The 24,039-nt window shown below is 42.5% G+C and overlaps 1 protein-coding gene and 1 long non-coding RNA gene across 4 annotated transcripts in view; one reads left to right on the plus strand and one right to left on the minus strand.

The window, feature by feature from the left end:
• Positions 1–816: 816 nt before the first annotated feature.
• LOC139536052 (uncharacterized) lies at positions 817–2,440 on the plus strand. Its single transcript, XR_011667251.1, has 2 exons — positions 817–2,027; positions 2,154–2,440. It is a non-coding gene; the product is annotated as an uncharacterized lncRNA (long non-coding RNA).
• Positions 2,441–3,111: 671 nt separating this feature from the next.
• The window catches only part of LOC139536051 (metabotropic glutamate receptor 2-like), a 67,940-nt gene continuing 47,012 nt past the window's right edge, over positions 3,112–24,039 (minus strand). For 2 of the 3 annotated variants that reach the window (XM_071336174.1, XM_071336173.1), the window contains 10 exons: positions 16,439–16,708; positions 16,089–16,268; positions 15,483–15,873; positions 13,913–14,031; positions 13,468–13,632; positions 11,104–11,217; positions 10,543–10,974; positions 10,012–10,251; positions 4,326–4,539; positions 3,112–3,878 (listed from right to left, as the gene is read on the minus strand). In XM_071336174.1, the coding sequence (XP_071192275.1) occupies positions 3,793–3,878; positions 4,326–4,539; positions 10,012–10,251; positions 10,543–10,974; positions 11,104–11,217; positions 13,468–13,632; positions 13,913–14,031; positions 15,483–15,873; positions 16,089–16,268; positions 16,439–16,708 (2,211 nt within the window). In that variant the 3' untranslated portion in view covers positions 3,112–3,792. The remainder of the gene's footprint in view (positions 3,879–4,325; positions 4,540–10,011; positions 10,252–10,542; positions 10,975–11,103; positions 11,218–13,467; positions 13,633–13,912; positions 14,032–15,482; positions 15,874–16,088; positions 16,269–16,438; positions 16,709–24,039) is intronic. The other variant, XM_071336175.1, reaches the window with a different exon arrangement.

A 24,039-nucleotide genomic window follows, 5' to 3' on the forward strand; every position in this document is an offset into this window, starting at 1 on the left:
GGTTAGTGCAGGCAATAGACTAAGGTATAGCCTACTATTGTACACTATTCTCCCTAATATAATTCTACCGTACCAGTCAAAAGTTTTTCTTTATTTTTTATACATTGTAGAATAATAGTGAAGACATCAAAATGATTAAATAACACATATGTAATCATGTGGTAACCAAAAAAGTATTAAACAAATCAATATATATCATATATTTTAGATTCTTCTAAGTAGCCACCCTTTGCCTTGATGACAGCGTTGCACATTTGTTTAACACTTTTTTGGTTACTACATGATTCCATATGTGTTTTTTCATAGTTTTGATGTCTTCACTATTAGTCTACAATGTAGAAAATAGGAAAAATAAGGAAAAAACCCTTGAATGAGTAGGTGTGTCAAAATGTTGGACTGGTACTGTAAGTACACGAATCTTCTGAATGTGGCAATTTTCAGAATGAATCAAACCACCTTTTTCTTACATGTGTAAAGGCTCTCCAAACCTGTTTTTTATGATTCATAAATACTTTCCTAAACATTGGTGCTGAAATGGAGACAAATAAGCATATATATTTAAAAGGCTTTCTTCCATTGATCGCTAATATTCTGAACCGTTCTCTCGATATTATAGTCTGTCAAACTAAAACTAAAAAGTGCACTGTATTTAAAGGGTCTTAAGATAAATGTACCAAAAATGAATGAAAACTCCCCAAGTGCGAGGATTTTCAGCAGTTGAAAGAAATGTATTTAGAGCGCGCGAGGTAGCCACTCCTGCAGAGCGCGTTACGTGACTGAATGTGTGTAGGAAAGGCATACGTTCCTAAATCGGGATCGGCCCTTGACGCATGTCTAGCTGTCAGCTACACAGCTTGTGGCATGTTGATTGAGGAATCCCCTGAGATTTGGCTATTTGAAAATGAAATGCTTCTAACAGCTTTTGCATCAGTAAACTTCTGAAACTCCTAAAATGAAACCTAAGTTTACTTTGATAGATTGGCCTGATGCCATGTAGTCAGTAGCCACCACTCCGACCATAGGGCTTTAAAACAACACTAGATTTTTAATAGGCAATGCTAATAGGTGTTAATAATCAGTGCGATTGGAATGCTGAAACTGGAAGAGAACTTTTCCGTGCAACAATGTCTCTGGAAAACTTCCCACATTATTTCCAGGATTATCTGCTTCGATAACCGAGACACCAGACCAGCTCGGCGGTAGAGTGACGAGTTAGTTGCAATCAGGTCAGTGTGGGACAAGTGGGTGGACCGCCTTCCCCTGTTTTACAACCCTGGGCCCAACGTTACTGTTGATGAGCAGCATATGCTATTTAGGGGCTGCTGCCCCTTCAGGCAGTACACACTGTCTAAACCCGCAAAATATGGAATCAAGATCTGGGCTGCCTGTGATGCTGCTTCATCATATGCGTGGAACTTGCAAGTGTATACGGGGAAGCCAGATGGAGGAGCCCCTGAGAGGAACCAAGGGATGCGGGTTGTCCTGGACGTCACACACGGACTCGCATGCAATAACATTTTTACTTCGCACAACCTGGGACAGGAGCTCCTCAACAGGAAGCTGACGATGGTAGGAATAGTATGAAAAATCAAGCCAGAGCTCCCACCTTAGCTGTAGAATACACAGAACAATGTGGTACACATGAGTACACTGCATAAGAATGGGAGAATCGGTGGGCAGGGACATCAAAAAACAGAAATCATAATGGATTACAATGCCACAACAGGGGTGGACAATTTAGACAAGCTGGTGACTGGCTACAGCTGAAAAAGAAGAACCCTACACTGGCCCACTTGTGATATTCTTCAACATGTTGGACATCTCGGTGTACAATGCGTTTGTCATCTGGGTGGCGTTGAACACAGATTTGAACAGGGGGAAGGTCCAGAGAAGACGGCTCAGGAGCTGGGCAAGGCATTGGTAAGACCTCAAATCCAGAGGAGGCAACATATCCCAAGAAGATTCAGGAGGAGGTTGCCAGCCCCATCCACCTGACCCACAGAACCAACAACTCCAAAAACTGAAGTGTGAGTGTTGTTGTTGCATGTGTGTGTGTGTCTGACTCTCCTACCTTGGCCTGCTGTAACTATATATATGAGTGAGTGAGTGAGATGTTAGTAAAATTCCTGAACTAAGTGTTTTCATAATTCTAGATTGCAACCGGTAGCAACAAGAAGCGCTGGGATGTGTGTGGACCCAAGAAGGACAGAAAGACACAGTACACATGCATCAAGTGCAAGAAATACATTTGCAGCACACACACACAGTAAAACTCATGTGGTGTGTAGTCCGGCCTTAATTTGTGTTCAATGGGGCTCATTTATCATTTCCATAAAATACTGTATGTAAAATTTGTCCTTCAGTTCAAAGCAATAAACATCAATAGGGATGAAAGCCTTGTTTAATTTATATTTGTTCAAGATAAACATGATTTATTCCACCCGTGTCTTGATTATAATTGATTATTGTTTCAAAAATCCCATTTTATTAACAAAATACAAATAGTGAATTTATTGATAAATGTAATCTAGCAGAGGTAAATGGCAAATATTAACCATGTATGCTGTCTTTATTGCTTATAATTGATATGTCAACTAAGTATTAAGTATTTTTACAGAAATCCATCAGACCCGCGAACATTGGGTGAATAACAAAAACATGAACACCACACGGGTTAAGGAAAGGAGAATAAATTTGAGGTGATTAAGACAAGCTAGCTGCTCTTCTACAGTTCATTGCTGCGGTCTCAGAAACCACTGTGAGAGAGAATATGTAGGCATGTAGATGTTACATCCAATAGTCATTTCAAACAGATTGGGTGCAATGTTTCTCTAGGTGCCTGGGCTGGGATGATGTTCACTGGTGTCTGAGACGGTTAGCTAATAACACTGATTTAGTCCATTGCTAGTTGTAATTTAAGCAGTACCAAAGGAGTAAGGACCCGAGCCTGCCAGTCCCTGGCAAAAATGAGGTTGAGAAACACTAGTGTAGACTGCTTCTTCCCGGAACACTTGATGTATGTACAAATACCCATCGGCAATGATTGCTTTAATCCACCCTGTCGAGCTACCACCAAAACTGCCTAGAGACTTCTGTGAACAAAATACACAATAGCATTTTATGTTTTAATCATTAAAAAATAACACAATTTATTTACATAAATTACAAGAAAGCACAAACTGGTTCACCAAAGTCTACATTAAAACATTGTCCTTTATACTGATAGTAGGCTAGTTTTTAATCATCACTTTCACTATGGTTCATCTCATATTCAAATGTAGTTTAAAAACAAGGGGCCAAATGAATTCAATAAGTGTTATGTATTAATAATATTCTAGTCAAAGAGAAAAATTATATTTTGATATCGCATTCACAGCACTGTAAGGACAAGATAAGAACAACCTTTTGTTATGACACCATGATCGCTTCACATGAACCACCTCATTCATAAGACTGATTCTCTGTACTGACAGCAAGGCATACAGCAGTGCATTCAACGACGAGTCTATCTTGAAACCAAGTAAAATCAATCACATACTGTTAAATCTATGCAAAAATGCTTTACAGTCCTACATTACGTCACACTCCTAAGTATAGTCACATAATTTAGCTTTCACAGTTAAGTGCATCCTGGCCTCCCTCTGTCCGAATAGACAGACTCTACTGGTCTCTACTGTAAATGGGACTTAGATATGACAGCAGCCTTGTTGTATGAGAGGGGATGAATTTGGATGGAATTGTGATTTGTGTTGTTCTCAGGACAGAGGAATGATACCAGCAGCTCAACCTTCTTCACAAAGAGGACGTAGTGGAGTCCACTACCTCACGACCGTTACAGACTGTTGTTACCGCTGTTGGCACACTGGTAGAGGCTGATGCTGGAAAAGAACGAGAATAGAGGATAACATATTTTCAATAAAATACCAAATTAACAGACTAGTTATAAAGTGTAGGTATGACTTTGATTTTCACATTGATTAAAGAAAAAAAATATTGAACCAAGGGATCTGTTTTTGAGAGAATTTTGTGGTGTTCTACTTTTCCATAGGCCTATAGTATGGCAAACACAACAGACTCGTCACACACTGTTTACAACAGGTATAAACGATGCAGCAAAATGCTTACTTGCAAGCTCCCTCAACAGTGCAGTACAAATATCAATATAATCTGAATATAATGAAATCATAAATAGCAGTAGATGTGCAGTATGTTTCAGTTGATGGCTCACCAAAAATGACTGAAACATTTAGCTGATTGTACGATTTATATGTGATGACAAAAATAAATGTTAATGGTTGTTTACAAAAAGATAAAAACCCATTTACCAGTGATAGAGACGTTACCTTTCCAGTAGCTAGAGCTGGGGGCAGACGCCGATACAGATTTGACTGTGGCCCCAAAACGGTTGGCAGCCACTCTCAGCGTTGTCACGTTCTTCTGGGGCTGGAATAGGATGATGTGGACCTTAGGAGCAAAGAGACAGCCCAGCACCACCGACCCACTCAGACTGACAGAGATGCACATGGTGGTGGTCTGAACCTGTACGGGGTAGAGGGAGAGAGAGGAGGTTGGGTTAGAGTGAACGGGACTCACTGGACATTTTGAGGCAGCCCAGCCAGCACCACAGAGCCACTCGGACTGACAGGACTAGTAATAGATTAAATCAATAGCCTTGAGTTTAAGAGAGAAGCGAGAGAAAGGGAAGGAGAAAGCAGGAGAGAGCGAGGAAAACTAGAAAATGCATGTTATTTCCTACTAACTTTGCTGATAAATATTTTGTTGAGAGAAAATATACTTGATACGATTGTGATGTGTTGTTATCTCACCTAGTTATCTTAAGATGAATTCACTAATTTCAAGTTAGTCTGGATAAGAGCGTCTGCTAAATGACTAAAATGTCATGTAAATGTTGCTGGAAGCACTGGCTGAAATAATGAATGTCCATCTGGGAGACTCCAGGTTCATCACAATTGAATGAACAAGGCAGCTTGTTTTTCATGTGAGAATATATCTGCAATTTTTTATCTAAACCATATTTAAAATGCAGGAAGCCCAGCCCAACTGCTGGTATTTTTAATGGCACACAAACAGAGATCAAAGCATCAAGGTTTCTATTGCAGAGCCAAAATTGTGTCTACCAAAGCTCCAACATGAACACTAATCATCTATATTCAATATGTACACATTATTATACTGTTCATTTGTTCAGTCTGTCACTCCTTTCACACCCCTTTCTCAAATGTTTCTCTTTCAAATCAGGTATTGCTAGTGTTGACATTTATTTTTCTCAAAGTTTTTTTGCTAGTAGATGGATAAAGCACCGTTGAGATGATAAGGAGATGTCCTGGGGAAGCTCATAATGCATGGCCAATGTGATTCTACCCCTTACTCTCTCCCTCCTCTGTCTGTACAGCCAGAGCCCAGTGGCACACCAACAGAAACCGGACAGGCAGTAGACTAGACTAGATTCAGCCTTGGGTCACAGTTATAATACACCCTGGACTAAACTGTCCTGTCCGTTTTATACACATTGTCTCTCTTTATCTTGCTTACATGGCAACAAAGGCTTCATAGGCCTGACGCAAGGTGGTGAAAGCCCTATGTGGGCCTTGAAGCTATTCTTCATTGCCAAACGCATGTGGACACCCCTTCAAATGAGTGGATTCGGCTATTTCATCCACACCCGTTTCTGCCAGGTGTATAAAATCGAGCACACAGCCATTCAATCTCCTTAACCAAACAATGGCAGTAGAATGGCCCGCACGGAAGATCTCAGTGACTTTCAAAGTGGCACCGTCATAGGACGCCAGCTTTCCAACAAGTCTGTTACATTTCTGCCCTGCTAGAGCTGCCCCAGTCAACTGTAAGTGCTGTTATTGTGAAGTGGAAACGTCTAGGAGCAACAACGGCTCAGCTGTGAAGTGGTATGCCACACAAGCTCACAGAACAGGACTGCTGAGTGCTGAAGCGCGTAGCACGTAAAAATTGTCTGTCCTCGGTTGCAACAGTCATTGCAGAGTTCCAAACTGCCTTTGGAAGCAACGTCAGCACAAGAACTGTTCGTTGGGAGCTTCATGAAATGGGTTTCCATGGCCGAGCAGCTGCACACAAGCCTAAGATCACCATACACAATGCCAAGCATCAGCTGGAGTGGTGTAAAGCTCGCCGCCATTGGACTCTTTTGTGATAGAGTGAATCACACTTCACCATCTGGCAGTCCGACAGACGAATCTGAGTTTGGCGGATGCCAGAATAACGCTATCTGCCCGAATGCCTAGTGACAACTGTAAAGTTTGGGGGAGAAGGAATAATGGTTTGGGGCTGTTTTGCATGGTTTGGGCTAGGCCACTTAGTTCCAGTGAAGGGAAATCTTAATGGTACAGCATACAATGACATTCTAGACAATCTGTGCTTCCATCTTTGTGGCAACAGTTTGGGGAAGGCCCTTTCCTGTTTCAGCATGACAATGCCCCCATGCACAAAGCGAGGTCCATACAGAAATGGTTTGTCGTGATCGGTGTGGAAGCACTTGACTGGCCTGCACAGAGCCCTGACCTCAACCCCATCGAACACCTTTGGGATGAATTGGAATGCTGACTGCGAGCCAGGCCTAATCATCCAACATCAGTGCCCGACCTCACTAATGCTGTTGTGGCTGAATGGAAGCAAGTCCCCGCAGCAATGTTCCAACATCTAGTGGAAAGCCTTCCCAGAAGAGTGGAGGCTGTTATAGCAGTAAATGGGGGACCAACTACACATTAATGCCCATGATTTTGGAATGAGATGCTCAACAAGCAGGTGTGCACATACTTTTGGCCATGTAGTGTATATTTGTATACAGATATATACGGTACAGTAAATCATCTATCCTGTTAGGCTATGATGTGGTGTCATATAGGGCTCATCATCTGGGTGCTTATTTGTTTAACAGTAAAAAAAAATGTGGATGCTAAGCCTGTCTGTTGATGACTATCAATAATCTTAGACAATCTAAGCATTAGGCCCTGAGAAGCCCAGCTCCCATCCCTCCATCCCTCTATTCCCTCCTTCGAACTGATCTAAACTGAGAACAGGAAACTAAGCTGCGGCAGTATTAGATTAGTCTTCCTATCTAAATGCCATTTTAGTAGAGGGATGCTGAGAACAAGAGTCTTCCTATCAAAGACAGTGCAGTTTGAAGATGAAACTGCTTCACCAATAGAAATCTCAGATCACGCTTGTTGGCGATGATGAGATGGCGACATTGGCAAGATTAGCTCGTGCGTAGAAACAAGTCATCGGTCTAACAGTCGTCTCACGCCGAACTGTGCATGTGCAGGCCTTCAAATCAAAGGTCATTCGATTTATAAAGATGTTTTGGACAAAAATGAAAATGTGTCAGTTTGTCACTTTCACATGGTTGGAGTAATATGTTCAACTACTTAATTAAGACATTGGCTCGAATCTAGGTTGTGCCTTTAGATTTCCAGAACATTAACAACTAAGGAATCATTTTCACTTCTCTCTGACTTCTCAAACTGGTCTGTTTGGTCTTTTTCACAAGCTTTCCCGGAAGTCTCGCGATCTTGCGCCTCTGGTTTAAGAAACTCTGTGTTCCAACTAAATGCCCAATTACAGTGCCTTGCAAAAGTATTCATCCCCCTCGGCCTATTTCCTATTTTGTTGCATCACAACCTGTAACTTAAATTGATTTTTATTTGGATATCATGTAATAGACATACACAAAATAGTCAAAATTGGTGAAGTGAAATGAAAAACATAACTTGTTTCATAAAATTCAACAAATAAATAAATAAATAAAAAGTGGTGCGTGCATAAGTATTCACCCCCTTTGCTATGAAGCCCCGAAATAAGATCTGGTGCGACCAATTACCTTCAGAAGTCACATAATTGGTTAAATAAAGTCCACCTGTGTGTAATCTAAGTGTCACATGATCTGTCACATGATCTCAGTATATATACACTTGTTCTGAAAGGCCCCAGAGTCTGCAACACCACTAAGCAAGGGGCACAACCAAGCAAGCGGCACCATGAAGACCAAGGAGCTCTCCAAACAGGTCAGGGACAAAGTTGTGGAGAAGTACAGATCAGGGTTGAGTTATAAAGAAAATATCCGAAACTTTGAACATCCCACGGAGCACGATTAAATCCATTATTTAAAAATGGAAAGAATATGGCACCACAACAAACCTGCCAAGAGAGGGCCGCCCACCAAAACTCAAGGACCAGGCAAGGAAGGCATTAATCAGAGAGGCAACAAAGAGACCAAAGATAACCCTGAAGGAGCTGCAAAGCTCCACAGCGGAGATTGGAGCATCTGTCCATAGGACCACTTTAAGCCATACACTCCATAGAGCTGGGCTTTACGGAAGAGTGGCCAGAAAAAAGCCATTGCTTAAAGAAAAATTAAGCAAACATGTGGGAGACTCCCCAAACATATGTAAGAAGGTACTCTGGTCAGATAAGACTAAAATTTAACTTTTTGGCCATCAAGGAAAACTCTGTCTGGCGCAAACCCAACACCTCTCATCACCCCGAGAACACCATATGTTTTTCATATGCAGGGACTGGGAAACTGGTCAAAATTGAAGGAATGATGGATGGCGATAAATACAGGGAAATTCTTGAGGGAAACCTGTTTCAATCTTCCAGATATTTGAGACTGGGATGGATGTTCACCTTCCAGCAGGACTATGACCCTAAGCATACTGCTAAAGCAACACTCAAGTGGTTTAAGGGGAAACATTTAAATGTCTTGGAATGGCCTAGTCAAAGCACAGACCTAAATCCAATTGAGAATCTGTGGTGTGACTTAAAGATTGCTGTACACCAGCGGAACCCATCGAACTTGAAGGAGCTGGAGCAGTTTTGCCTTGAAGAATGGGCAAAAATCCCAGGGGCTAGATGTGCCAAGCTTATAGAAACATACCCCAAGAGACTTGCAGCTGTAATTGCTGCAAGAGGTGGCTCTGCAGAGTATTGATTTTTTTTGGGGGGGGGGGGTGAATAGTTATGCATGCTCAAGTTTACTGTTTTTTTCTCTTATTTCTTGTTTGTCTCACAAAAAAAAAAAATGTTTTGCATCTTCAAAGTGGTAGGTGTGTTGTGTAAATCAAATGATACAAACCCCCCAAAAATCTATTTTAATTCTAGGTTGCAAGGAAACAAACTAGGAAAAATGCCAAGGGGGTTGATTATTTTCACAAGCTACTGCAGAAGAGGGACGCTGGGAACAAGTCTTCCTTTCTAAATGCCTTATTAGAAAAGGGACATTGGGAACAAGAGTCTTCCTATCAAAATGCCCTGGTTGAATCTCCTGCACATTTCACTGTCGACATTAGAAGAGAGAAAAACATAATTACTTTTCAAATCGTAATATAAGGTATTGCATTGGCAATACTGCTGTTTTAGATTAGATACAGAAAATAATTTGGAGATTGTCTTTGTCTTCTCAGTAACAGTCGATGTGACTATACTATATGTGCCTATTAAGACTGGGGTTTAACGCCCACATAATCAAGACCGGGTATCTCTTTCTCCAGTGTCTTTGTTCTTGTCTTTAAAGCATCTCTACGACACATGAAAAGAAATACAGTCCTTTGAGGAGACACAGAGTAAGGTGATGATCAAAAGGAATGTATGTATGTCACCTAGATCCTTTGGTACGCTATGACACATTCAAGGACTTATAGATTTAAAAAAAATAATGATCTGGGAGAAAAGACACCCACTGTCATTCATATCGTACTGACCCTAGTGTTGATAAGCACAATTAACTAATTCTAGTCCCTCATTTCATTACAATATATTGGAGTTGGGGTTGCATAAATTATGGTAAAGTTACTAAAATTCCCAAGTTGTCCAAAATCCTGGTTAGAAGATTCTTGAACTCTGGAGGTAATAAGCAGGAAATCCGAAAACCTCCAACCAGGATTTCTGGAAAACCTGGACCCTTTGGAAAAGTTACCAGCATTTTTACAACCCTAATTCGAGTCTATTATTCCCACTCACCCTGTAGTCGCTGGCCGTTACGTAGAAGATGGGCTGGAAGGCCAGCCAGATGATACAGGTGGTGTACATGGTGAACCCAATGAACTTGGCCTCGTTGAAGTTCTCGGGGCACTTCCTGGTCTTGAAGGCGTAGACCGTACAGAGGACGATGAGGATGCAGTTGTAGGCCAGAGCAGCCAGCATGCTGGAGTCCTTGCTGTTGCACTTCAGGGTGACTATATCCCTCCTCTCGGGGCTCACCTCCATATAATTAAATAGAATAGAATAGTATTAGATATATTGAGTAGTGAAAAGTATATTAATATAGAGAAGTATTATATCTCTATGCTCTTGTGACAGGCATCACTGTCATTGTGCTTGCTTAACAGTATAGCTTCCGTCCCTGTCCCTCACTGGGATCCTCTGCCTTGCAAACACACATGACCGCCCGCTTGACAACACCTTATTACTCTATAGAAAAGCAAATGATTTGACAGCATGAGTGGAAACATTTCAGGCTGGGGGTTAGGAATCCAACTTTGTTATACCCACCTCCTTCCTGACGCCAGGCATCTCCACCAGGAGCCAGACCAAGGCCACCAGGAGCTGACAGGAGATCAGCCCGCCACAGATAGCCACCTGGGAGGCCGGGCTGATGAACCGTGGCCGTGTGGCCCCGTCCTTCACCCCGCTGAAGATCCGCGCAATGCGGTTGGTCTTGGTGAGGAGCGCCGAGTAGCACACGGCAAAGGAGGTGCCCAGGCCGAGTCGACGTAGGGTACACACGGCCGTGGAGGGCTTGGCGATGTAGATGAAGGTCATGCTGTAGCACATCAGGACCCCCAGCAGGAGGATGTAGGACAGCTCCCGCCCACTGGCTTTGACCACTGGGGTGTCGTTGTGCTTGAAGAACAGGCCCACCACGGAGAGGGTACACAACATGCCCAGGCAGGAGATGGTGACCGGCCCAATAGCCCAGGCATCCTAAATCAAATCAAGGTTAATTTAAAGTGTTATTTCACATGTATAAGTTGCAAAACACTTTACAGAATTTCTTTTTAAAAGGGAATAAAATAGCAGCAAAAGGAGGGAGAGGGAAAACAGTGACAGTACCTCCCAGCGGATGTACTCCTCTGGCAGGTCGAAACAGCCTGTCAGGTTGGCCTGAGGCCACTGTCCAAAGCTACAGTCTGCACAGGTGAACTCATCCAGCAGGTACTGGTAGGGCTGGCAGGGGGAAAGGAAGTGTATAGTCCCAAATAGATGGTTTGTAGATGTTCAGTAGTTGTTAAACTAACTATCGACAATATTTGATGAGCGCCTTTGGAACATCTACATTTAAAAAAGTCTAACAACTCAATTTAATATACACCATCACAATAAATCTATTATTTATTAGTCATTATGATATGAAGAAAATGTATTTCAGAAGAACAGACAGAATATGAGTTGGCCTACTGTATGTTAACTGGCTATGTTCAATGCCATACTCTGTTTGCTTGTTCATTTAGCAGACAAGATATGCTTAGAAGTCTGGTGCCATTACTTAGTTTTATCTGATTTTATAGTAAGAAGAATATCATTGAACTTAGCTGAATTAAATAGAAAGCAGCGAGTGAGCATATGAAGTGGCTAAATTGAGCATAAAAGTGATCATTTGAAACAGGTCCTATATGCTACATTTAGAGTCATTTGTCAACTTTAGTTGTGAATGATACAATCCTTAGAATGTCATATATGGGCTGCATGGTGCGACTATAGGTTATTGATGATTTTAGAAAGTGACAAAAAAAAGCTTGCGCTCTGTTCCTTGCCACAGGCTGCACAGCTGTTCTCTCATCAAGTGATCATATTTTCACCCATCAGACTACTCTCAACTTAATCTTGTCTTCACTAATATGTCAAATTAGTTTAGATTGAGAATGGCCCATTATCAAATGGGCAGGAACAGGGGCAGGGGCCTCCATTCGAACTCAAATAGCGAATGGAGGCCGCGCGCTTTCCTAACGGAGCTGTGCTTAATATGAACAACTGATATGAACAACTGAAAAATATAAGAATACTTATTTCCCTCCATGCATCAACCACTGTTTGAGGAGCATGCTCTCGCTGCCTGACAGGTGATACTCCGCCCAAACTCTGTTTGCCATGGCCTCTTCAACCTTGTTCCTGCAGCTACCCAGTGCTTCATTCTGCTCAGGAACATCAATAGTAACATGTTTTCGCAACTAAACATATTTCACTAAACTGTTGACAGTCTCTCTGCATGCTCAATAAAGGAATAAAGGAGAGGAGATGGAAACACATGGTGGTGAGATATTCTGTATAACTGAAGGTATCGTGTCACTCAATATGTTTTTCCCCCAGACTCATGGATAGAAATGTTGGAGCGTAGCATAAGGTAACCAGTCCATCCAGTATGCATAATAATACAGTCCACACTCAAAGGCTAGACCAATTATGTACCAAAGACATCTTAAATCAGTTTTGTTTTATGTTTTTCTGCCATGTGTAATATGCAGTTGGCTATGTATGGTATAAGGGCACAATCATCATTTTTATTCCGTTTTTTTGTTGGCTTAGGCTCATAAGCATATGCATATCAATAAGCTCTAATATGTGTTTTGAATTAATCATCACCTTAGAAAGCGCTGTCCATTTAGTTGTGTTATGCTTTGAAACAACATCCACAACAACCATGTTTTACACTGTTTCAACCTGCTGTTGAACTCCTTTCTTCAAATTGATCATCACAGTGAGGTGAGTTTTAAAATACTATAGGCCTACTGTTCTGATGTGTTTGATGTGATTTTCAAAGGCATTTGCATTGATGTCAGAGTGGTTAGAGGGACAATAGAGCCCTGAGTACCAGTCCATTAGGACCTAATGAAGGGACAATAGAGCCCTGAGTACCAGGCCATTAGGACCTGATGGAGGAACAATAGAGCCCTGAGTACCAGGCCATTAGGACCTGATGGAGGAACAATAGAGCCCTGAGTACCAGGCCATTAGGACCTGATGGAGGGACAATAGAGCCCTGAGTACCAGGCCATTAGGACCTGATGGAGGAACAATAGAGCCCTGAGTACCAGGCCATTAGGACCTGATGGAGGGACAATAGAGCCCTGAGTACCAGGCCATTAGGACCTGGTGGTAGTTAGCAAGTTGGGTACTACCAAAGCATGTCCAGAGTGCATAAAAGGATATTACCGTGACTCAATGGGCACACTTAATTTTACTGCAGTCATGACTCATCACTGCCAGTGTGGCGGTAACATGGTCACTGCAACAGCCCTATCCTAACCCTAAACTTAATCTTTAAAAAAATAAGGTAGTGTATTTTCAACTGGCAGAAATGAATGGTGCCGGGTAGAACACACCCTCAAAGTGAGCTACTGACTAACAGAAGATAAACTATACAATGACAGAATAGTGTAATCTCTTACACTCTTCTCTCCTTGCTTGTGGATGTATTACCTGGCAGGGGATGCAGATCCAGCAGCACACGTCTCCAGGCTGCATGCTCTTCACCTCGTTCTTCCTACAGGGGTCGCTGCACTGGGAGGTGGGAGGCCCCTCGCCCGGGCCCCTCCATGGCACCTGGCTGGTGTTTAGGATGAGGCCCTGGGCCCAGTAGCCCACCTTTAGAGAACAGGAGTGGAGAGGAGAGATACTTTGTTAAAACAGAAATGTGTCTTCTGCCTTTTTCCCAATCTCGCACACACACACACACACACACACACACACACACACACACACACACACACACACACACACACACACACACACACACACACACACACACACACACACACACACACACACACACACACACACACACACACACACACACACACACACACACACACACACACACGGTGAGAGGCACATGGTCAGCACCCCTGGATGGAGAGCTACATACCTTCCTGTACACGTATTTATCCTCCTCTTTGTGGTAGTGGAAGATGTTGTAGCGGCCCAGACTGTCTCCGTAGGCGTCAAAACGCACCATGTTCTCCGTGTCCGCAGGTCTGAAGGGAGCTGAGGGAAACAGAAGAGCGGATAATATTCAGCCAATCTTGCCTTGGACTGTCACAACTTCCGCCGAAGTCGGCTCCTCTCCTTGTTTGGGCGGCGTTCGGCGGTCGACGTCACCGTTCTTCTAGCCATCGCCATTCCACTTTTCATTGTTCCATTTGTTTTGTCTTGTTTCCCCGCACACCTGGTTTACATTCCCTAATTACACTACATATATATTCCCTCTGTTCCCCCCATGTCTTTGTGTGGAATTGTTTTTTTTCATGTTTTGTGTGACTCGCCAGGATGGTTTTTCCCTGGATACCGTGTTAAACCCGAAGTATGTTTAATTGTTAAACATTTGCATTATTGTGACTGTTGTCACGCTTTTCACTTTTGCCATTGGCTGGAGGTTTTTGAAGCAGTTGCGTCCGTCTGTTGTTGCTTCTGCCAAATAAAGTGTGCGCCTGATCACAACTCTCTGCTCTCCTGCACCTGACTTCTATACCAGTAGCGCACAACCTGACATGGACAATGGAAATAGATTTCAGAAATGCTTCTATATTGTTATTATTATTATTATTATTATTATTATTATTGTTATAGGGTGTGATGCCTTCTTCAGGGTTTCAGATGAGGGGAAACAGAAATATATAAATTATGACATTTAAGAGGAAAGAAAACCCTTCCTCTTTAGTTAGATATTGAGTTTAAATATGTAGTAAAACATTTGTCTCACATACTTAGATGTTATGTAAAAGTTTCCTTCATCGAATCCGTTTTCTTTTTAATTAATTCCTTTAATGCAAACATCCATTCGTGAGGCATGTTCTCAAAATACTGCAGGTTGCTTGCAAAGCATCTTACTCAGTCTCTATTTGTTACTGATGATCCCATAGATGTTAATTCATGTTTTATCACTACAAATTGAATCTTCACCACACCTTTCTCAACTCCACAGGGACACAACATCAACTGAAAAAACAATCTCATGTTCAATCCAGATTAGCATTTGTTTCAAATTGCCCCAATTTGCCAATATTCATGATTAAATAAAAAAATGTAATACTCAATTATATTTAGACATCAGTCTAGGAAAAGCTCAGGGTAATAATAGGATTACTCTGTGATTCTGAGTTGCTTGCAGAGCGCTTACCTTCTGTGTGTTATTACATTGAAAATAAGAAAAGTAAGAATAAAACATTTCATAAACATTATGAGTGGCAAAGATAGTTTCATTCTATAGTATATCTAAACTTGTGTGGTGAATGAAGTATAGGCTAACATTGTGATATAGACAGTAATCATGTCACCTGACCTTATATTGCTGTTAAGGCCATAAAAATGTAATTACATTACCCACAGAATTGGGTGCACTCAATATGGCCACCCGTCCACCCATTATGGAATATTTACAAGAATGATGATGGCCCCTTCTGGTAACGCTATTTCTATTATTTGACTGCTTCACTCACCATCAAACTTGGCCTTGAGGATGAAGTCTCTATAGAACCTCTTCCCGGTGCCTGGTTTCATGGCATCACATATCTTGGTGGCATTGGGTAGGCACACCGCCTGCCTCATATTATGCAGGGCATGAGCCATGGCATACACCGCGTTGACTACAAACATGATCTTGGACTCCTGCTCAAACTTGCCGTCCCGCAGACTGTGTTCGCTACAACCAGGCTCTGTGAGACTACAGTCGAAGCGGTGCTCCCAGAATTCTCTGAACCAGGGGTTCCGTGTGTTAGTGTAGGGGTTCAGCTTGGTGAAGTAGTCGGCAAACTCCCGGATGGGGTAGGAGGCCAGCTCGATGGTGAAGGCCCCCTCTGCTGCCGTCTCGCTTCCCCTCACCACGCTCTCCTGAAAATCATTCACATTTTATAATTAATTGGAATGAAAACATAACATTTCTTACTTAACTTACATCTGCAGTTACCAAAATTACAGTCACAAAACATGACATTTTATCGAAAACAGCAGTAAAATGACGGGAATCAATTATTATACAGGAATTGGTTCTATAATTGTTAGGGAATCGGGAATCAACTATTTTTGAATGGACTACCAGGCCCTACCTGCGCCCCCCAGCCATCGCTGGCCACCCAAGTGAAGGTGCTGTTCATGCGAGCGGCAGCCACCAGCAGCTCCCTGGCATCCTCACTGCGTGTGAACAGGATGACCACCTTGGCGTTGGACTTCTGCTGCAGCGAGCGGATCACCTGGTCGTAGCTGAACCGGTTCATCGAGCGGCTCACCTGTTTGACCAACAAATGAATTATGTACTAACTTATAATTATTGCATGTTACAATAAGACACAGTAGTCTTCAACACTATTGAATCATTTACACTATATTAATTATTTAGCTGTGATGGGGGCAACAACAACAATAACAGCAACGAACAAACAAATAACAACCGGCTGACCTTAGCCGAGGTGGCGATGCAGATTTGGCGGGCGCGGGCCTCCTGCTGGAAAGCATCGATGCCCGTCTCGCCGTAGTCGCCCTCAGATGCCACAGTGGACACGTAGGTCCAGTTGAAGTAGCGCAGGATCTCAGCGATGGCCTTGGCCTGGTAGAAATCAGGCGGCACGGTGCGGGCGAAGTAGTCGTAGCGAGACTTGTCACTGAGCTTGGCGCTGGTGGAGGCATAGCTGATCTGAGGGATCTGGAAGAGGCGGAGGAGGTTGGCCACCTGGTGAGGGAGGTAGGGAGGGATAGGGAGCGAGGGAGAGAGGTAGTGGGGGAGGGAGGGAGGGGGAGAGAAAGAGAGGGAGGGAGTGAAAGAGGGAGAGGGATGGATGGAGGGAGGAAGGAAGGAAGGAAGAGAAGTAGGGAGAGAGAGAGGAAGGGAGAGAGAGAGAGAGAGAGGAGGTATGGAAAGAGGGAGAGAGGAAGGTATAAACTATGTTAGGTAGTCCCAGACATTCATCACCTACACTTACATGTGCTAAACACCGTAAGAGAGCTTCTTTCTCATGTCAAATTCACACTGACTATAATCATCATAGTTCTCATTTAAATTACTCACACAGTGACAATGGCTACAGCCTCTGTATGGTTGTAGGAGATATATATGATAGACAGTGCCCGCCTTTGGTTAGGTGATCTCAACCGGCACACATATTTTACAAGTAAACTAACAAAACAACTACAGCACACCATTCTCTCTGTTTTCAGAGCAAATTTTTCAGGGAGTGATATCAGATCCGCAGCCCCAGTCCAAAGGTGTCTATGACTGCTTCCTAAGTGGCACCTTATTCCCTATATATTGGCTCTGGCCAAAAGTAGTGCACTATATAGGGAATAGGGTGCCGTTTGGTTTAGCAGACTCGCATAAATCTTTAATATCTCTACACCTCAGAGGACCCTCTTAAGAAAATCTTCTGGTGTCCAAAAATGTCTATCTCTACTGTATCTCTGTACCTCGGAGGATTCTCTTTTGAAAAGCTTCTGCTGTCTACAGGGCCGGTTCCAGGTAAAAGCAACATAAGTGACCACTTAGGGCCCCGCAGCCGCTAGGGCCCATGGCAAAATGCGTAGAATTGCAGGGAATTAACTCTAAAACATTTTTTTCTATCAAGTGCCTACCTGAGGGTTTGACATTGTAGATAGAGAGAGGTCACCAGCCAATGCCCCTTTCACAATCGAACACTATCAGCAACCCTGTCTACAATGTCAGTTATCCACATTACCTGGAGCAAGAGCCACCCATCCCAATACAGATGGAAGAAATGGATAACAACCATATCTGTTTAATTATGTGATAACAACCAGAACTTTGAGATAAGAACTTTAGACGCTTGTTTTACGCAGGGCCAGACACACTAAAGCCGCCAGATAGGCAGACTGAGGTGTGTGCGTGTGTTGTGGAATCTACCATTGATATTTCAACACCATAAGCTTATTATGCCCCAAATAACTCAGACATCATCTATTGATCTACCACGTGGAAGCTATTGAAAGCGGACGTTGCTGAGAGAGACATAGGCCTAATCACATAATTGAATAGAACAATATTATATTGTACCTCTGTGGAAAGCAGAACATGTTGAATATATAGTCAACATCGATTAGTGTGCGTGTGTGTGTCTATTTAGTTTTACTATCCTTTTGGGGTCCAGAAGTCCTCCCAAGTAAAACAAGGAAAATTGTGGGGACATTTCGCCGGTCCCCACAAGGAAAAAGGCTATTTAAGGCTTAGGGATTAGGTTTAGGGTTAGGGTTAAAATTAGGGTTAGGGTTAGGAGTTAGGGTTAGGTTTAGGGTTAGGGGTTTGGTGTTAAGATTAGGGTTAAGGAAAGGGGTTAGGGAAAATAGGACTTTGAATGGGAATCAATTGTTTGGTCCCCACAAAGAGAGTAAAACAAATGTGTGTGTGCGCGTGCTCGAGCATTCGTGTGTGTATGCCCATGTTTGTTCTTGTAATACCACTGTAACTACCACCTTCTCCCTCTAGCACATTAGGATGCCTAGGTGCTTCCACAGCCCTACCATTCCCATGGACCTCATTTAACTCATCACTCTTTCACACTAATCCACTTTCAGATTTTCATTATTTCACCTGCCTTCCCTTCCCAACACATGACAATAGAATAGTGACTTAATGGGAAAAGGAAGCCCAAAGCTTCATTTTTCTAACTTTTTAGTTTACTAATTAGTGGCCATCATCCCTTCAGTTTTTCGGCCAGTACATAAGAATATTATGAGACAGATATCCATCTTCATTTGAGGAGATTAATCCAGTATTTGATAGTTCTTGCACATCATTAATACACCAACACAGTTCTGTGTCTGTGCAGAATAGCCTGCAGTATACTGTATAATACTCTGTGTAGCATGTGTTGTGAGACGCCCCATGCCATGCTGTGTATGTTCCCATTACAAATGGAAAGTAGAAATGTCTTGAGTCATAAGTATTCAACCCCTTTGTTATGGCAAGCCTAAATAAGTTCAGGAGTAAAAATGTGCTTAACAAGTCACATAATAAGTTGCATGTTTGACATGATTTTTGAATGACTACCTCATCTCTGTACCCCACACATACAATTATCGGTAAGGTCCCTCAGTCGAGCAGTGAATTTCAAACACAGATTCAACCACAAAGACCACAGAGGTTTTCCAGACATTACATATACCTTTGAGCATGGTGAAGTTATTAATTACACTTTGGGTGGTGTATCAATACACCTAGTCACTACAAAGATACAGGCGTCCTTCCTAACTCAGTTCACAAAGAGCAGTGCATCTGCTCAGGGATTTCACCAATGAGGCTAATGGTGACTTTAAAACAGTTACAGAGTTTAATGGCTGTGACAAGAGACAACTCAGGATGGATCAACATCATTGTAGTTATTCCACAATACTAACCTAAATGACCAAGTGAAAAGAAGGAAGCCTGTACAGAATAAAAGTATTCCAAAATATGCATATTGTTTGCAACAAGACACTAAAGTAATACTGCAAAAATGTGGCAAAGCAATTATATTTTTGTCCTGAATACGAAGTGTTATGTTTGGGGAAAATCCAATACAACACATTACTGAGTACCACTCTCCATATTTTCAAACATAGTGGTGGCTGCATCATGTTATGGGTATGCTTGTTATCATTAAGGATTGGGGAGTTTATCAGGATAAAAAATAAACTGAATGGAGCTAAGCAAGGGCAAAATCGTAGAGGAAAACTTGGTTCAGTCTGCTTTCCACCAGACACTGGGTGTCACGATCGTCTTGATATGAGTGAGAGGACCAAGGCGCAGCATGATATGAATACATCTTCTTTTTTTATTATATTGAAGACGGAACACGAAACACTTATTCAAACTAACAAAACAACAAACGACCGTGAAACTACAAACGCAAGTGCACACACAAACTACTTACGTTCGACATAGACTAGACATAAACAATGACCCACAACAGCTAAAGCCTATGGCTGTCTTAAATATGGCTCCCAATCAGAGACAACAGTAACCAGCTGTCTCTAATTGGGAACCCATTCAGGCAACCATAGACTTTCCTAGACAACTACACACAACACTAAACCATCTATACTCCTTAACCCTCTAAACCATACAACCCCCTAGACAATACAAAAACACATACTTCATGATGTCACACCCTGACCTGACTAAAATAATAATGAACACAAAGATAACAAGGCCAGGGTATGAATACATCTTCTTTTTTTATTATATTGAAGACGGAACACGAAACACTTATTCAAACTAACAAAACAACAAACGACCGTGAAACTACAAACGCAAGTGCACACACAAACTACTTACGTTCGACATAGACTAGACATAAACAATGACCCACAACAGCTAAAGCCTATGGCTGTCTTAAATATGGCTCCCAATCAGAGACAACAGTAACCAGCTGTCTCTAATTGGGAACCCATTCAGGCAACCATAGACTTTCCTAGACAACTACACACAACACTAAACCATCTATACTCCTTAACCCTCTAAACCATACAACCCCCTAGACAATACAAAAACACATACTTCATGATGTCACACCCTGACCTGACTAAAATAATAATGAACACAAAGATAACTAAGGCCAGGGTGTGACACTGGGAGACTAATTCATTTTTCAGCAGGACAATAACCTACAACGCAAGGCTAAATCTACACTGGAGTTGCTTACAAGACGACAGTGAATGTTCCTGGGGCGGGAATGAGTTAAAGAGTTAACTTAAATCTACTTCTACTTAAATCTAAGGCAAGACCTAAAATGGTTGTCTGGCAATGATCAACAACCAATTTGATAGAGCTTGAAGAATTTTGAAAAGAATAATGAGCAAATGTAGCACAATCCAGGTGTGGAAAGCTCTTAGAGACTCACCCAGAAAGACTTACAGCTGTAATCGCTGCCAAAGTATTGACTCAGGGGTGTGAATTCATATGTAAATTAAATATTTCTGTATTTCATTTTCAATGAATTTACAAAAATGGCTAAAAACTTGTTTTCACTTTGTCATTATGGGGTATTGTATGTAGATTGGTGAGGAAAAATATATATTTAATACATGTTGAATTCAGGCTGTAACACAACAAAATGTGGAATAAGTCAAGGGGTATTAATACTTTCTGAAGGCACTGCATGTGTCTTTTTTGATGCTCTATGACTATACAACACTGACACTGGACTGATTACTTCTTCAGAGCACATATGGCCCATGTTCGTCTTGGTTATGTGATGTGATATGGTGTTCATTGTACTCTCTTAAGTCAGATAGGACTAGATTATATCCTCATGTGAAACCCAGCAATTCATTTTTTTACACTTTAATGGACATTGGGTTTTGGTCCGTATCTTTGAGGCCCATACAGTACATGCCACTATGTTAAGTCCTGTTGTTACTTTGAGAGGACATTATGGGCTTGTCAATGATATAACGTGTGGGGTTGTGACCTGGATAACTTTCTCTTCCTGGTTTTTCAAAATGTCTGCCAAACACAATCAGCACCTTTTATGTTAGTAGAAGGTAAATGTGTGTAATTCGGTAATTATAATTTTTGTAAGTTTGATATTCAAATTGCTAAGTAAATATCTCAGGAATAGTGTGGTGAGTTTTCAGGGCAATGTACTATTTTTATAACAGCTTCTTAATGTCCTTTGTAGTGGACATCAGGATGTGCTAACAGTTTTTTTCTGTAAAGTTAAATTGTTCATATTTACTGTCACGGCCGTTGTAAGAAGTGGACCAAGATGCAGCGTGGTGAGCGTACATTTCTCTTTTTATAAAAAAAATGTTGCCAACAAAAAAACAAACGAAAAACAACCGTGAAGCTTACAGGGCAAGCTTACAGGGCATAAGTGCCACAAACAAAGTTAACTACCCACAACGAAAGGAGGGAAAAAGGGCTACCTAAGTATGGTTCCCAATCAGAGACAACGATAGACAGCTGTCCCTGATTGAGAACCATACCCGGCCAAAACATAGAACCACAAAATCATAGGCAAAAAAACATAGAATGCCCACCCCAAATCACACCCTGACCAAACCAAATAGAGACATAAAAAGGCTCTCTAAGGTCAGGGTGTGACAGTACCCCCCCCCCCCCCCCCCCCAAAGGTGCGGACTCTGGCCGCAAAATCTGAACCTATAGGGGAGGGTCTGGGTGGGCATCTATCCGCGGTGGCGGCTCAGGTGCGGGACGCGGACCCCGCTCCACCTCTGGCTCACCCCACTTTGGTGGCAACTCTGGTGCGGGGACCCTCGTTGCCGATCCCGGACTGGGGACCCTCGTTGCGGGCCCCGGACTGGGGACCCTCGCCGGAGGCTGCGGACTGGAGAACGTCGCCGGAGGCTCCGGACTGGAGAACGTCGCCGGAGGCTCCGGACTGGAGACCGTCGCCGGAGGCTCCGGACTGGAGGCCGTCGCCCGAGACTCCGGACTGGAGGCCGTCGCCCGAGGCTCCGGACTGGAGGCCGTCGCCCGGGGCTCCGGACTGGAGAACGTCGCCGGAGGCTCCGGACTGGAGACCGTCGCCGGAGGCTCCGGACTGGAGGCCCTCACTGGAGGCTTCGTGCCATGGATCATCACTGGAGGCTTCTTGCCATGGATCATCACTCGAGGCTTCGTACCATGGCTCATCACTGGAGGCTTCGTGCCATGGCTCATCACTGGAGGCTTCTTGCCATGGATCCTCACTGGAGGATCTGTCACGGCCGTCGTAGTAGGAAGAACTGGACCCAAGCGCAGCGTTGTGAGCGTACATTTTCCTTTATATTTAAAAAATGTCACCAGCAAAACAACAAACGAAAGAAACAACCGTGAAGCTTAACGGGCATTAGTGCCACAAATAAAGTTAACTACCCACAACGAAAGTGCACATACAATTACAAATTATTAAAAGAAGGGGAGAAGGGGAAGAAACAGGGGTCATATGGGGAGAAATGGGGGATACAGTAAAAAGAGAAAGAGAGAGAGAGATCAATACATGTCATTTTTTAGTGAACATCAGGATGTGCTGTTTTTTTACCTACTCTAAAGTTGACTGTATAGTCATATTTACTATAAACCAATTCCTTATTTTCAATACAGTGCACATAGAACAAAACATTATAAAAACTATTTATCACTTAATAAATACAGTTGAAGTCGGAAGTTTACATACACCTTAGCCAAATACATTTAAACTCAGTTTCACAATTCCTGACATTTAATCCTAGTCAAAAATCCCTGTCTTAGGTCATTTAGGATCACCACTTTATTTTAAGGATGTGAAATGCCAGAATAATAGTAGAGAGAATGATTTATTTCAGATTTTATTTCTTTCATCACATTCCCAGTGGGTCAGAAGTTTACATACACTCAATTAGTATTTGGTAGCATTGCCTTTAAATTGTTTAACTTGGGTCAAACATTTTGGGTAGCCTTCCACAAGCTTCCCACAGGCCAAATGCTCCTGACAGAACTGTTGTAACTGAGTCAGGTTTGTAGGCCTCCTTGTTCGCACACGCTTTTTCAGTTCTGCCCACAAATGTTCTATAGGATTGAGGTCTGGGCTTTCTGATGGCCACTCCAATACCTTGACTTTCCTTAAGCCATTTTTCAACAACTTTGGAAGTCTGCTTGGGGTCATTGTCCATTTGGAAGACCCATTTGCGACCAAGCTTTAACTTCCTGACTGATGTCTTGAGATGTTGCTTCAATATATCCACATCATTTTCCTGCTTCATGATGCCATCTATTTTGTGAAGTGAACCAGTCCCTCCTGCAGCAAAGTACCCCAACAACATGATGCTGTCACCCCCATGCTTCACGGTTGGGATGGTGTTCTTTGACTTGCAAGCCTCCCCTTTTTCCTCCAAACATAACGATGGTCATTATGGCCAAACAGTTCTATTTTTGTTTCATCAGACCAGAGGACATTTCTCCAAAAAGTACGATCTTTGTCCCCATGTGCAGTTGCAAACTGTAGTCTGGCTTTTTTATGGCAGTTTTGGAGCAGTGGCTTCTTCCTTGCTGAGCGGCCTTTTAGGTTATGTCGATATAGGACTCATTTT

The sequence above is a fragment of the Salvelinus alpinus genome, chromosome 12 (genome assembly GCF_045679555.1).
Source record: "Salvelinus alpinus chromosome 12, SLU_Salpinus.1, whole genome shotgun sequence".
Taxonomy (NCBI): Eukaryota; Metazoa; Chordata; class Actinopteri; order Salmoniformes; family Salmonidae; genus Salvelinus; species Salvelinus alpinus.